Source organism: Pimephales promelas, chromosome 6 (assembly GCF_988280905.1).
Source record: "Pimephales promelas chromosome 6, fPimPro1.hap1.1, whole genome shotgun sequence".
In the NCBI taxonomy this organism is placed as follows: Eukaryota; Metazoa; Chordata; class Actinopteri; order Cypriniformes; family Leuciscidae; genus Pimephales; species Pimephales promelas.
In genome coordinates this window covers 19,718,219-19,734,249 of record NC_142774.1, presented here as the reverse complement: position 1 = coordinate 19,734,249, position 16,031 = coordinate 19,718,219, and the positions used below count along the sequence as shown (strand labels likewise).

The 16,031-nt window shown below is 43.0% G+C and overlaps 2 protein-coding genes across 2 annotated transcripts in view; both read left to right on the top strand.

The window, feature by feature from the left end:
* The first annotated feature begins 2,752 nt into the window (after nucleotides 1–2,752).
* Nucleotides 2,753–5,530, top strand: zic2b (zic family member 2 (odd-paired homolog, Drosophila) b). Its single transcript, XM_039671740.2, has 3 exons — nucleotides 2,753–3,966; nucleotides 4,385–4,548; nucleotides 4,681–5,530. The coding sequence occupies exons 1-3, from the start codon at nucleotides 3,036–3,038 to the stop codon at nucleotides 4,867–4,869; spliced, it is 1,284 nt and encodes a 427-aa protein (XP_039527674.1). The 5' UTR covers nucleotides 2,753–3,035; the 3' UTR covers nucleotides 4,870–5,530.
* A 2,028-nt stretch (nucleotides 5,531–7,558) lies between these two features.
* The window catches only part of pcca (propionyl-CoA carboxylase subunit alpha), an 88,102-nt gene continuing 79,629 nt past the window's right edge, over nucleotides 7,559–16,031 (top strand). The window contains exons 1-2 of the mRNA XM_039672505.2: nucleotides 7,559–7,704; nucleotides 8,563–8,634. Of these exons, the coding sequence (XP_039528439.1) occupies nucleotides 7,651–7,704; nucleotides 8,563–8,634 (126 nt within the window). The 5' untranslated portion in view covers nucleotides 7,559–7,650. The remainder of the gene's footprint in view (nucleotides 7,705–8,562; nucleotides 8,635–16,031) is intronic.

Genomic DNA, 16,031 nt, shown 5'->3' with positions numbered 1-16,031 from the left:
ACTCACTCACCACACCACTCACTCCGCTCAACAAACGCCCGCACATGCGCACAGAGAGAGAGAGAGAGAGAGAGAGATCTGGTTTGCTGGTTGACCGTGCAGAAACATTAAACAGCATATGGGTGACTCAGCTCATTAGTGCATCTCTGTGTTGGATAAATGGACTAGTCCACTGAATGATGAGCTCATTTACACACACACACACACACACACACACACACACACACACACACACACACACACACACACACACACACACACACACACACACACACACACACACACACACACACACACACACACACAGTGATAGTCAGAGACACGAACAGATCCGGGTATCAATACTGTGACCCAAATGATAGCCTTTGTGAATAACTTAAACGATTCTAAATTGAATATGTAATTGTTTAAAACTTGTGACCAGCCAGCACCTTCATTGATGTGGAAAATAACGACGACTTGTTCCAAAAGTCCTTTGGTAAATGTCGTGTAAAATTTAATTAAACAAAATTAATAGAACTGAGGATGTTTAAATGCTCACAGACCATTCGCGTTACTCTATTATTTTACTTTTTTCATTTCTATCACAATATTGAGTAGGCTAAATCTCATCAACAATGGGTAAAATATTCTAAATGTGGCTTAATATGTATTATCTAATATACAATAAATCACATCTCTGAAATAATTTAGATTACATAAACAGATTTTTGTGGCGTGAAGTGTGAGTGGCGGTGTTACAGTATTTTGCTTTACGCAGAATCTATTCAATCATAAACGTCTTTTTTCACGTCAGTAACAAACATGAGATTGTTTTTTTAACAACAAATTGACATTATTTAAATGATCTAAATTTTAAAAGGATTATGAAACAAGACAAGATTTTGTTTTCATTTCACTGCAGCTTTTATTTATTTTTATTTTTGTAATAATCTGCTTTTAATTTTAATGTAATGAAAAGAAACGTGTTTTAAAACGAAACTGCTGCTTTAAGACAGACCGGTGTCACGCTGAAAAAAAATTGTGAAATTAAACCAAATTGTCAAAATACCTTGTGCAAGATGTTCAAAACGTTCACAGAAACACAAAGGCAATGGGTGAAGACGTGCTCAGGGTAATTGGTTTAATGAATCTATTTCGAATTCATTTACAGGTCAGTTGTTGAGACCATTTTTTGGCTGACATTTAAACTTCACCTTATTCGCTTGCATATTGAGAAACATGACAAGAAATAGGCTGCGTTTCTCTTAACCATTTTCCTTTTCTTGTAATAAAACTCAAGTCTAGAAAATGATACAAGCAAAATAAACCATTTTCAAATTCTGAATGTCTTTATTATTATTATTATACACACTGTATCATGTGAGCCTATATTGTGATTGACTAGTGGAGTGAATGTTTTTAAAATATGGATGAAGTTGTTCTGTGCTCTCCAGAAAAAGTGCAAAGGGTCAGTTGTTCCATTTTAACCTCTTGACACTGTTGATTTTATACTCATAGCATAGAGGAGCAATTCATCCACAATGGAGAGACTTCCCATCTTACCGCCGTTGTCAGGACAACCCGAGCGGTATCCATCCCCATAATAAGTTTCAGTTCAAAGCCGGTGACTTACCTCTTTACAACACTCTCATGTCCACCCTCTTCCTTCTCTTTGACTGCTCATTCTGAGACTTAAGGCTTGAGCCCTTGTCCAAATAAGCTAGAGACAAAAGTGTTAGTTTTCGGGGAAGCTGGAAAGAAGGAGTGTGTGTGTGCTTTTTGACTAGAATCTGTCAGAGATGATGCGAATGCAACACGCTGAGGTCGATTGTTGATCTCATAAATTTTTGTAGTTTTAAACATCAAAAATCAAATGTCATAATACATCAAGTTCTCACTGTGTCGGATTCGAATGAATAAAAATAATTAAAATATAACACGTAGCCTAATTTGTATCGTAATATATTTATTCGTTGAAAAAAGAAATGTAGGCTACATTGTGGAAAAATACTAATTAACTTAAACTGCACACCACTCTGGAGACTATAAAATGGTTGAGGCGTTTTCATTGGATGATTTAAAAATAAAATGATAACCATTTCAATCAGGCAGAATCTATCGTTTTATGCAGTTGTGCATTTTGGTGATAACACCGATCAAAATACAAAAACGAGGATGAGGCAACTGTCGACATGGCGCTGTTCTCCATAACGCAATGGCGCGCACTCCAAAAACATGCACCCATGACATAAACATTAAAACTACATTAACTGATGAGCTGTAAATTAGATAGCCAGTTTGAAATAAAAGGTTGAGAATGCTCTCACGAATTAAACTTAAACTCGGGAAAATATCATTGCTCGCCTGTTACGCGAGTGAATTATGAAACTGATTAGTTTAAGATTTTTGACAGAAGTCAATAAGAGAGATCTGAAAATATATGTTGTAACTCACCCAATATGTTTAACAGAGTTACTGAATTCAAACCAAGTGCTGATATAAAATAGTACTGCTCTTTTGTATTTCATTGATGTTCCCCCTCTCATCAAGCGCAGACACTTCTCTCGTAAACGCATAAAACTGGGCGGAGCACCAAGAACCGTCAGCCCTGATTACTCACGGTGAGTAAACGTGTGATTGGTCGAGTGAACAGAATTTGGGAGTTACACAGACCAATGAGATTCTTAGATTTGGGAAACGGGGTTACTGTTGTGAGGGGGCGTGGGGTGCCCTGGAGAGACCCCAGAGATAAGCGCAGTAGTCAGGAGCGCAAAAACACTCAGTAGGATACAGGACGCAGACAGAACCCGAGCAACCGCTACTAGTTCCACTTTGGCGCACTGATTGTACCGATGTACACATTTTGTCAAATTTTAGAGCTTTTCCATCGTATCAAAATGATCAAAATTGATTTCACTCTAACTTCATCACATGGAATGAGTTTTAATTAACCGTATTACGGGCAAGTAACAGACACACAGCTTGTTCATAACTGTTCTTTTTTTAAACGCGGGTGTAATCCCTTTACGCATCTTTAATACAAAATCGTGGTGATGCTACTGGACACCGGCCACCAGATCTCTGGTTTAGGAGTTGGCACGTTCACAAGGCATCACTCGGCTGTGAGCGAGACGCAGGACAGAGATATGAGTTTTATGGAATCTGCTCACATGGGCCCGTTCAAACTCAACCACCCCGAATTGTCCTCGAGCCAGAGCGCAGCTTTTGCGCCCCAAGCTACCAGCTATTCCGCGGCCGCTCTAGGAGTGCACGCGGCGGCGCACGCAGCCTCGTACGCCAGCTCCACTTTTAACTCCACCAGGGAGTTCCTCTTGCGCAGCCGAGGCTTTGGGGATTCGACTCCGGGTAGCGGACAACACTCCATTTTCAGCTCCACAGCAGGGCCTCTCCATCACGCTCACCCAGAAGGTCAGGGTCATCTACTTTTCCCCGGAATTCATGAGCAGCACGGGTCCCATCACGGCTCTCCAAACATCCTGAACGGTCGCCTTGGATTACCCGGTGAGGTTTACGGGCGAACGGAGCAGTACCACCAAGTGCCCAATGCGCGGGCCGATCCTTACAGTCAGTATGGCCTAAATATGAGTATGAACATGGCGCACCATCCCGGCGCTTTCTTCCGCTACATGCGACAACAGTGCATCAAACAAGAGCTCATTTGTAAATGGATCGACCCGGAGCAGCTTGGTGACCCCAAAAAATGCTGCAGTAAAACCTATAGCACTATGCACGAGCTGGTAACGCATGTGTCCACGGAGCATGTTGGTGGTCCCGAACAGTGTAACCACATCTGCTTTTGGGATGACTGTCCACGGGAGAGCAAGCCCTTCAAGGCAAAATACAAACTGGTGAATCACATTCGAGTGCACACGGGAGAGAAACCCTTCGCGTGCCCATTCCCGGGATGTGGCAAGGTGTTCGCGCGTTCAGAGAATTTGAAAATACACAAACGGACACACACAGGTGATTATTTATTAAAGTTATTTAAAATATTACTTGAAATGTTTACATTTCGTTTCAATTGACATTTCAGTTGGTTTTATTGCTGATATAATCTAGGCTACTATTATAGCCTAAATGACATTCAGTGATACCAAAAACAATACTTTGTCTGTGAAGGCTATGTTTCGCATCCTAGAGCAGCTGCTATGCAAGTTAGACATCAGAAATCCTGGAGTGTTATTTTATCAGTTATGTCTGTTGCTTTAAAGCCTAAGTATGAATTGCTGTTCTGTTTGAATGCGTGGATTCGTATAAGGTCCATCACCCCTTTGCAGCATCAAAGTCAGCCTTCTTTTTCAGAGAGTCGTTGTAGAAATAGCGATTCTGCGTGCTAGTTTTAACCAGGGTGCTAAAACGTTTCTATATAAATGTCTTACAGGGGAAAAACCGTTCCAGTGTGAATTCGACGGCTGCGACAGACGTTTCGCCAACAGCAGTGACCGGAAGAAGCACATGCACGTTCACACGTCTGACAAGCCATATCTGTGCAAACTGTGCGACAAGTCGTACACACATCCCAGCTCTTTAAGGAAACACATGAAGGTGAGCATTTAATCCGTCTGACAGTTATTCTCCATTCACAAATGAATTGCCTTAGCCTACGGACTCAGGCTACTCAGAGTTGAGACAAAATTAACTAACGTTAACTGTTCAATGTTGTTTTTTTTTTTTTAGGTTCATGAGGACCAAGGTCCGGTGGTCGACTCCTCTCCTACTGGAAGCTCCGGGTACGAGTCCTCTACTCCGTCCAGTTTGATCTCTCCATGCTCGGAAACGCACAGCACCATGTCGCCCGACTCAGCTGCGCTCAACAGCAGCGGGCACAGCAACTTAACGTCGAATTTTAGCGAGTGGTACGTTTAAGGACCAAAACGACATGTAAATAGTATCCTAAATGAGGGTTTTTGTTCTCAGCATGTCTAAGATTCAGTGTTGCACTGTGACTGAAGTAAGCCGACCAGTTTGTGACTAAAATGAAGGATGTTTTTTATAGGCCTACGAAGAATAAAATGTAGCCTACTTTGGTAATTGGTTTGCAAAAGACGAAGGATGGGTGTATTTTTTTACTGTAAGGTGAGGTCAATTGTTTTACAGTAAGGTCGTGTGAAGTTACCATGTTTGTACAGGCTACAATATCCCTGTCATGTAGATTAGAGCTATTCGACGTTGATTGTTGCCAAGTATTGGGGATCTTAAGTGCCGAGGTCAAATGTAGTGCGTTAAATATGGATACAATTTGTGAATGTATTTTATTGTAAGAAATTATTTCCATATGTAATATGTTACAGATGTCTGGAAATCATTCACTTTCGAGTTAGAGTAATTTTGAGAAAAGCCTCTTGTTCTTAAATTATGGTTATACTTGATAAAATGTACTACAAAATATTTATGGAAAGCTCCTCGATTAAAATGTGTACAGAATTGTTACCTTTAAAGTGTTTGTACATTGTTATTTAGTTTTAAGATGTAAATTCTTGTGATAACAAATGACAAGGAAAATATATGAAGTCAATAAAATGAAACCAAAAATAAAACAAGTCTCGTTATTTTTATACAATTTTAAGAACGCGTTTAATTCATAATGACATAAAGGGGTTTCATTTTGTGTGTGTGTTTTTTTTTTTTTTTTTTTTTTTTTTTTTTTACATTTTTCACATATAAGTCATCACGGGCACAAGACGGTCTGAACGTTTTCTCGTAAATTAAAACTTATTTGTTCAAATAACTTAATTGCTAATTATTATTTTGTATTATTTTTTAAATTACTTGGCCATTTAAACCAAGATAATAAAACGTTTCGGTGAGCTACAGGAACTTTAGAAGTCCTTTAGTGTCCCGAAGAAGACTATCTGAATAAACATACACTGAAATGTAAAGATGGTGTAATTCGATGACTCTGGACCATTATAAAATGTAGAAAATCAAACTCAGATTTATTTATTTATTATTTAGGGGATAAACTAACAACAGTTTCTTTTTATGGGGACACATTAACTAGGCTACAGTTTCAAATTTGTGATTCTAATTTATGGGCACATTATTAGACAGCTTATGAACTTTTGTCCATTTAAAAGCCTATCAGTTAATAAATTATCAAAGAACTATAGGCTATTAAACATTGTGTATGAATTGTACTTACTTCCTCACAAACGCATAATTGTACATTTTTCGTTTTCAGATGCCTAAGGCTATTTTTTTTATTTTTTAAAAGTAGGCCTGTATTTTTGATAGTTAACTTTCACTGTCACTGAATCATTCTTTTTTTTTATGCAGATTTTTTTTTTTAATTTTTGAAAAAAAGATGCTGAAATAGGGTGGACAAAGTGATTACATAATGAATAAATGAATATAATGAATATGATTACATAATCTGGTTTTCTATCTCTATACAACCAGTTGCATTATTACATTAGTTTGAACTGGAATTAGATGGGAACCAATAGGCTATGTAAAACATTACCAAAATACAATTCTTCAACTTTAAACAAACATTACATTCCCAATCAGTATGTCCAGTGTCCCCTCTGTTAGGTCTTCTATCAGGATGGACACTAACAGAGTGGACATTCTTACCTAAAATTAGCCACTGCACCATATACAAAATAAGCTATAGACTACATAGGGTTTATCTAAAAAAAAAATTGATGGGTTATAAAATCGTAATTTTGAAAAACTTTTTTTTTTTTTCATTTTTCCCAGGGTGGACATATGCTATAAGGTTCGCCAAAGATAACTGGGTAAAAATAGAAAATAGTACACTCTAAAAAATGCTGGGTTGTTTTAACCCAATTTTGGGTCAAATATGGACAAACAATATTGAAACGAATGTAGGCTAGCTGTAGTTTTTTTTTTTTTTTTTTAATAAAAAATCACCTAACCTAGGCTATTGCAAGTGTTGCAATATCAAGACATGGAATAGCCTACACTGAGATCATATGAAAAATGGTGATATATGGTGATCCGAAATGGAAATGCTGTAAAATGTCTCAAATTATATTTAACAAATCACTTCCAATATGTTTAGAATTCAAATTGTGCTATTTATGACTAAAATGTGTAGGCCTACAATTTACATTGTTCAACATTTTGGGGCAATAAGTTCGTGATCTTAGCTGGGGACACAAGGCACCGAATCAGGAATGACTCGTATGCAGGCAGTGGACGTGGAAATTGTGGGAGGGCAACAATTTTCTAGCTCTTAATGGGCTAGTTTTCTATGTAGCTAGCTATAGGCTAATTTTTGTCGCAATAGTAGGTACAAAACAAGGAAATAATTAATAAGGATAATTGTAGCAACCTGTTGGATAATTTTATCTGCTGAGTAAAAATTGACACAAACAATCCAACCTACAGCAAAAAATCCTAAAAAGACTTTAATAATTGACATGCATATATTTGAATTAAATAATAACAAACTTTATTAATGCAGTCATACATTAGCAAATCGTGCTGATACAATATAATATATTTAGATTAGCCTCCAAGGTCACGGTTTTCATCAACAACCTGTCGGCTCAACCCCTCCTCGGAACACATTGCGGTTTCTGACACATCCGAGAACATCTGATTGGTGGAGAGGGCAAACACCCCCTGTCTGTGACGTCTAGATTGCGCGCCGCTCTGCTCTCAGCAGCTCTGGCTATCATGGCGGCTTACAGAAGCGCTGTAGGCTTTCAAAGAGTTTTGAATGCTGTTAAGGTGAGCGTTTGTTATCTAAAATCGCTGTGTGTATAAAACAATTCAACGAATCTTATCATTTGTCTGATTTATGTGTCGTAAAGCATTGCATCGTTATCTGAATAAGAGCTCATGCTTGAGATCAGCAAGAAAGTTCACTTGACTTGTCACCATACACGGACAGTTTCATTGATTGGAAACTGAAAAGATTTATTTATGAAACATCACTTTCTCCTTATAATAATAATATGGTGTGCACTTTATTGTTGTTTTTGCGGAAAGAAACAACCAAACGTCTTTATCACTGATGACTGAACTCATGCCAATGTCAAAATGATGTGCCTAATGTTTATGGAAACTCTGGACATTTAAACACGCCTGTGCAACAGACATGTAATGCATATTTTACTAAAATATTTTTTTTTTCTTGGGATTGACGCTCACAACTAATGATTACTTTGAAAGAAGCATGTTGCATAGATTTCCACTTTAATCAATGACAGTCAAGTTAGAATATGAATCTCTTTGCTTTGGGCTGTTTCAAATTGTGAACCTTGTTTCTCTCACTGTGAGCCATCTTCTAGTTGTAGGAAGTTTATAAATTTCATTCAGACAGAATTATAAATAATATTTAAACAATTTAGGGTTAAATGACTTAGTGCTGTTTGTGGGCTGAAAGTATGCTGTATTATATCAAATTAAATTAAATTCACTTATATTAACTTATATTTTAATAGAAAATGCTAAAATAAAATTCAATTGTATAATGACATGACAAATCAAAGGTTTGAGCATTGGGTTTGGGCAACTCTTGAATAAATGATTCCATTCATTGCTGACAGCACTTTAATCAATGACACTTTAATCTCTGTCTTTTAGCATGTCTGTCTTAAGCAGAGGTGTGGTGTTATCATCTGCCGATACTCTACGGTGAATGACCCAAACGAGAAGGTAAGTCAGATAAAATAAGAGTTTTGTATTAATGGTTGCTTCTCATTTCTTTAATTGTGCATCCTTGTTTCCTTTCCTCCGTCCTTGCGTGTGCACACTGTACTGTTTTCTCTCTCACAACCTATACAATTGTTGCTTGTCAGACTGTACTGATTGCCAGTCAAACACCGAAGGTGCACGAGTCACGTCAGTCTTTTGTCAATTGATTTGTTGTTGATGACATGATGGAGGAAAGGGGGGAACTATAACTATATATAGATATAGTAGCAGTGATCTAAGCTGGTCCATGTAAAGCCTGCTCTTCCTCGAGAGCAAGTTGACTATGCATCTGTAACCTAGTTATTCACATGTATGGATATTTATATCTGTAATACACTTTAGAACAACATTTGGTTAGACTTTAATGGAAGGTGTCTATGTTACAGTTTAATTCCACATTTAAGTAGTGAGTAATATAAATAAAGTACATGTACTTATAGGGTGAAGGTTAGGATATGGTTTAGGGTTAGCATGTCGTTATGCATAATATATATTTCTCTTACGAGAGGTTCTCTCGTATTGCGTAAGCTAGCTTACACTACGGGAAATATTCATCTTTTCTGAGAAGTTGAAGCCAAAAAATTATTCCATAATTTGTATCCATTGTCAATGCAGTTCCTTTGCAGCAGACCATGAGCGGGCTAGCTAGCAGCTCATTGGTTCACTCACAGAGAACTGCTTAAGCCTATGGGAGAGCAGGGCTGAGCCCACGACCAATGAGAAGCAGGCACGCTCTCATTGCGTCAGAGCCCACCAGAATGGGCGTGGCTAGAGAGTATAAAAGGAGCTCTTGTAGGCTTATAAGTTGATTATTTCATCCTTCAGCGAGCTATACGCTTCCGCTGTGTTGAGAAGAAGCCGCCGCCGTCGTCGAGAAGACACCTTCTAGCGAGCTACCGGAGACTAAAGAACCCGGCCATCTGCCACCTTCAGCCGCCCTGCGAGCTAGCGTCATCCGACGACGTGTATCCTTTTCACTCTACCACTAAAAGAGCACGAGCGTCTTTTTAAAGATGTCTCGTAATTTCTGCGGTTCATGCCGCGCTCCTCTCGAGGACGGAGATTGCCGTGTCACCTACGCCCTCTGCCTCGGATTGGAGCACACAGTGCTCGCCCTCGCTGTCGGAGGATGCGACCTCTGCGAGGACCTGCCATTGTCTTCCCTGCGGGCACACCTTCAGGCCGTCAAAACCGCTTCGACGCCGCCTCTCACTTCGCCGTGGAAAAAGAAACGCCACTCCCAGAGGCCGCCGGAGCCCCCTGCGGATCCAAGCGGGACGCCACCGCTCCCCGCTCTCCCTCCCCGCCCCAGCCGGACATGCAGTTGCCGCCGAGTGGCAGAAGGATTCCTGTTCACTGCTCGCTTCCAAAAGTGAAGAATGGTCCTCTCTCGGTTCTTCTGCGAGAGAGTCTGCGGGGACCCGCGCCGGAATCGAGGAGGAACTCATGCGCCTCCTCTCTCAAGCCGTCGAACACCTCGGCCTTGAGTGGTCGCCGCCACCGCTTGTAACCGGGCCGCCCCATTCCTGCCTGAACTTCATGCTGAGCTCCCGAAATACTGGAATGCCCAGCTCTCGGCCAGAAACCGCTCCGACTGAGCTGCCGAGAAGGGATATACAGCCATGCCGCCCGTCGAGGACTTGGTTGCTGCACACCTCTGCCCGCCCTCTGCCAGATGGTGTTCTTCTCCAGCGCTTCCGTCTAAAACCCACAGAGCGACCTCAAACTTTCATGCTCGCCCCTATGCCGCCGCCGGTCAGGCCGCCTTGGCGCTCCACTCCATGTCAGTCCTCCAAATCCTCCAGAGCGACATTCTCTGTGAGTGGGCTGAGAGTGGTAGAAACCCCCCTGCTTTTACGGATCTGAGAAGTGCTACGGACCTCGCCCTTCGTGCCACTAAAGCCACTGCCCAAGCTCTGGGGAGATGCATGGCCACCCTCTGTGTGTCTGAGAGACACTTGTGGCTCACACTCGCCGACATGGGAGATTCTGAACGTGCCGCGTTTCTTAACGCGCCCCTCTCCCCGACCAGCCTCTTCGGATCTGCCGTCACGGGCATCGTCGATCGGTTCTCTGAAGTTCAAAAAGCCACCCAGGCCATGGAACTGTTTCTGCCCCGCCGCGTTAGCTCTTCTACAGGCCGCTCTCGTGACCAGCCCCCTGCTAGAGCCCCACCCCTTCTCAGCAGGCTCAATCCTCCCAGCGCAGACAAGGTGGCCGCCCTCGTTCTCGCTCTGAAAGATGCCGACCCAAGATCACACTGAAGCCTGATCAACCTCAAAGTCTGCCTAGCACAGCTGAGAGAGTTCCGCCAGTTCCGAGTTCCGAGTCGGGGTTTTGCAGCCGTTATTTTCTTGTTCCCAAGAAAGACTGCGGCCTCAGGCCGATCTTAGATCTCAGGTTTTAGAACAAAGCGCTCATGAGGAGACCGTTAAAATGCTCACAGTCAGAAAACTCCTCGCGCACGTCCGCCAGGGGGACTGGTTCATCTCTCTAGACCTGAAAGACGCCCATTTTCAGATCCAGATAAATCCCGTAACAGGCCGTTCTTACGTTTCGCCTTTGAGGGTCAAGTTTATCAATACGCCGTTCTCCCGTTCAGCCTATCTCCAGCGCCCCGTACCTTCATGAAGTGCATGGATACGGCGCTCGCCCCCCTGCGTCGTCAGGGGCTGCGTATATTAAACTATCTGGACGACTGGCTGATTTTGGCACAATCTCAGACGGAGCTTCTGTCGCATTGCGCAGTTCTCCTAGACCATCTGAAAACGTTAGGTCTCTCTGTCAACTGGAAAAGAGCTCCCTTCAACCCAGTCAGACTATTTCCTTTCTGGGGATAGATTTGAACTCGGTCACTATGACGGCTCATAGTGCACGCAGTGTTCAGCGACTAGCCGCTTCGTTCCGGATGGGCACCCGCACACCTCTGAAATCTTTTCAAAAGATGTTGGGTTATATGGCCTCAGCCTCCGCTATGCTTCAGCTGGGCCTTCTGCACATGCTCCCGCTTCAGCTCTGGTTAAAGAGTCGCGTGTCTCACCGTGCGTGGATCACAGGCCGCCAGCTGATCAAGGTTACACGGACATGTCTCACGGCATTACAGCCATGGACAGTGGCAGATTGGTTTCAGCGGGGCGTCACCATGGGGACCTTCTCCTGCCGAAAAGTCATTTCGACAGACGCATCCAATATGGGTTGGGGTGTGATCTGCGAGGGCTCACCGGCCTTCGGCCATTGGTTGACTTAGCAGGGCTCCTTACACATAAATTGTCTGGAAATGCTCGCTTCCTCCCACTCATTCGGGGTCACCACGTCCTGATCCGTTCGGACAACAAGGCCGTGGTTCAACTGTCGTGGCCATCTCAACCGTCAGGGCGGGGTCAGATCCATCCAATCTCTTCCTGCTGACACACCGCATTCTAGTTTGGTCCTCGAGCCGCCTGCTTTCGCTCAGAGTGACGCACGTGCCGGGCCAGCTGAACGACGGCCCAATCATACTGTCCAGAAACCTCATCTCCCCCGGAGAATGGTCCCTGCACAAACAGTCCATATACTGTGCCGTTTATTCGGCAGTGCAGAGATGGATCTCTTCGCGACAGAAGAGAACGCTCATTGTCCAATATTTTTCACAAAGAGCGAGGACGCGCTAGCCCGCCCACTCTATGCATTACCTCCGATCTCTCTGCTACCGCAGGTGATTCAGAGGATCAGGGCCACATCGCCACTTGGTGCTCCTCATAGCCCCGCGTTGAGAGAGTCAGATTTGGTTCCCGGAGCTCACTCAGCTATCACAGACAGCCCCGTGGCCCATTCCAGTCAGAGCAGATCTCCTCTCTCAAGCTCGTGGCACGATCTGGCATCCTCCACCCACAGCGCTGGGCGCTACATGCATGGGTGATCAACGACTACTTGCTGATTTGCCAGAAGAAGTTCTAAACATGATCATGCACGCCAGAGCGGCTTCTACTAGGAAACTCTATGCGTCTAAATGGTCTGTGTTCTCCAAATGGTGCACCGTCAAAAATCTGGACCCACGGTCGTGTGAGGTGTCGTCTTTGCTCGTCTTCCTACAAGAGATGCTGGATAAGGGCAGGTCCCCATCCACCCTCAAGGTTTACGCAGCAAACGCCGCTGTCGCGGCATTAATCATCCGCTTCCTCAGGGGAGCTAGAAGGATGAACCCTCCGCGCCTACCGTTCCTATTTGGATCTTTCTACAGTTCTCGAAGCTATGAAAAAACACCCCCCCCCCCGTTCGAACTGCTCGAGTCCGTGGACCTCAAATATCTCTCGCTCAAAACCGTTTTTCTGATTGCACTGTCTTCAGTAAAACGTATGGGGGACCTTCACATGCTCTCTTCTAGGACTGCGGGTCTTGAGTTTGGACCTTATGACTCTGTTGTCATTCTCAAACCTAGGCTCGGCTATGTCTTTAAAGCGATCGATACCCCATTCAGGGCTCAGATTATTTCTCTATCGGCCCGCATCCGATAGCGAGCGTGACGCCAATCTCCTCTGCCCGGTTCGAGCCCTGAGATTGTACACTACACACGCTGCTGCGTTCAGACGCTCTGAGCAGCTTTTCGTGACGTTCGGTGGGCGCGCCAAGGGTCTAGCCGCCTCAAAACAGACAATGTCGAGATGGATAGTGGACACTATTGCCTCTGCTTACGCATCTAAAAACCTGCCTTGCCCTCTGGGCATCAGGGCTCATTCCACTAGAGGCATGGCCTCTTCGTGGGCATGGTCCTGCGGAATTTCCATTCATGACATTTGATGGGCATACCCTTCCACCTTTGTCAGATTTTACAATCTGGAAGTTCCTGACCTGCAGGCTAAACTACTGGCAGTTTAACATGCTTCAGCTCTCTCGAGCTGCACTGTTGGGTGTCACTTATCACAACCGGAGCTTCCGCTTGTGCTTCCCTTATGTGCTTATGTAATACACAATAGGGCTGTGCCATATCATACCGTCCACGATAATACCGGTATAAAATTTTACATGATAAAAAAGTGTCATATCACGATATTGATGATATAGCTGTGCGAGGACGCGATATTGATGATATAGTGGCATGATGACATATGTCTTATTTACATTACTTAGCGCATGCACAACAGCACAGCAGCATGTCAGCCTCTGGATCAGATCAAGATTTAGTTCCTAAAAAGAGAGCTACTTCAATAGTATGGAAGTGGTTTGAGTACAAGAGGTCAGATCTCCAACAAAAGATCTGTTCATCACGCGCACAGTAACTGAAATGTAAAACTGTTAAAAGAAAAGACTCAATAAACGATTGCATAGCTTGATACTGTATATTATACACTACGCTACGCATCAATATGTATTTCCTTTGTGCTTTGAATTTCATTAAGTTATTACTTATTGTTAAACTAAAATGTTAAGGAGTTATGTTATACTTTTTTTTGCACTAATGCTGCTGCCAGCCAGCTGCAATCAGCAATAAAACGTTGTTTCATATATTTTTTTCTATATTGTGATAAATATCATTATCGCAAATATTCTTGAAATATCGTGATATAATTTTTAGGCTATATCGCCCACCCCTAATACACAATCATGGGCCCGCTCTGCTGGCTTTTTCACATTACATACTCTCCACTTATTAGGGTCCCACTCATCGGTTACCTAGCGTAACCTTGGTTCTCTCTAGATGAAGGAACGAGTATTGCGTTCCCGGCCGTGCTTGCGCTACTTGCGTTTTCGCTTCACTCTGAAAAAATCAACTTATAAGCCTACGAGAGCTCCTTTTATGCTCTCTAGCCACGCCCATTCTGGCGGGCTCTGAAGCAATGAGAGCGTGCCTGCTTCTCATTGGTCGCTGGCTCAGCCCTGCTCTCCCATAGGCTTAAAGGGTTAGTTCACCCAAAAATGAAAATTAAGTCATTAATTACTCACCCCCATGCTGTACCAACCCCGTAAGACCTTCGTTCGTCTTCGGAACACAAATGAAGATATTTTTGATTAAATTTGAGAGCTGTATAACTACCACATTGGCTCCTAAGGGACTGCCTCTTGACGGCCCAAAAAGTCAATGAAGAAAATGTTTAAATATCCCAAGTGACTACCGTGGCTCAACTATATGTTTATCAAGCGACGCGAATACTTTTTGTGCGAAAAAACAAACAAAAATAACGAGTTTATTCGACTATTTCTTTTCTTCCTTGTAGGCCAGAACGAGACTTCCTTATAGATTTCCACGACGCATGCGCGAGAATTGCGATCTGAAGTAGTGAAGCTGGTGTGAGCAGATCGCAAATCTCGCGCATGCGTCGTTTTAGTAAACACCATTTTAGTAAACACCATTTTCGGGGCCATAACATGCTCAAAAACTCACCAAATTTGGCAAGCATGTCAGGACTGGTGAAAAATTTAGTATTTTGTGGGTTTCGTGGATGGGCGTGGCAAAATGGCTCCCTAGCGCCACCTAGAAAACTGCAAAAAATTAGCCCCTCGTCCTCATTCAACCTACAAGCACGAAATTTGGTGGGGACGTGTATCATATCAAGATGCACAAAAAAGCCTCAAGAACCCACACCCTAAACTCAACAGGAAGTCGGCCATTTTGAATTCGGTGCCCATTTTGGGACAATTTACACACTCCGTACTTTAAAGGTTCTATAAGCGATGCTGGGCCAAAACATTTTTTGTCACATACATCAAACATCTCCTCACTATCGGCTAGCTGCCTGTCCCCTAAACACACTGTAAAAAAACGCGGTCTCTGTAGACACCACAGGCTCCACAAACGGCAACAAAAACAATCATGTCTTACCCGGACCACGAAACCTAACAAACAGTGTTCCAGCCAATCACTGGCAAGAAGTATTTGAGGGTGGGTCTGGGGGGTTAGTGCGCGTGCACATGAAGGGTGTGTGTGTGTGTGTGAAGGAGAGCAGCGAAGCATCAGAGGGAAGTTTGAAAAATTACCGACACACGACCAAAGAGACGTCGTTCTGAGGAACAAATTAAAAAGAAGAAGGAGTCGGATAAAGAATGTGCGAAGTTCCGAATTTACATCGGTAGCAAAGCTTTTGAACGATGGCGAGAACTCCGGCGGCAGAAGGGCTTCCAGTCCGACATTCAGGTTGCTCTGTTTTTGCTTGACAGGTGGGTAACGTTAAATTGTTTTTTTCTTCTAAATTGACGCTTATGTTCGCCAAACCCACACAAGGATATAATTAGCAGTGTTGGGGAAGCTACTCTGAAACTGTAGTTTGACAAGCTACAAGCTACTCGTACGTTAAAGTAGTTAAACTACAGTCAAGCTACCCTTTTGGAAAAGTAGTTAGCTACACTACAAGTTACTATCAAAAAGTAGCTAGCTATATTGAAAC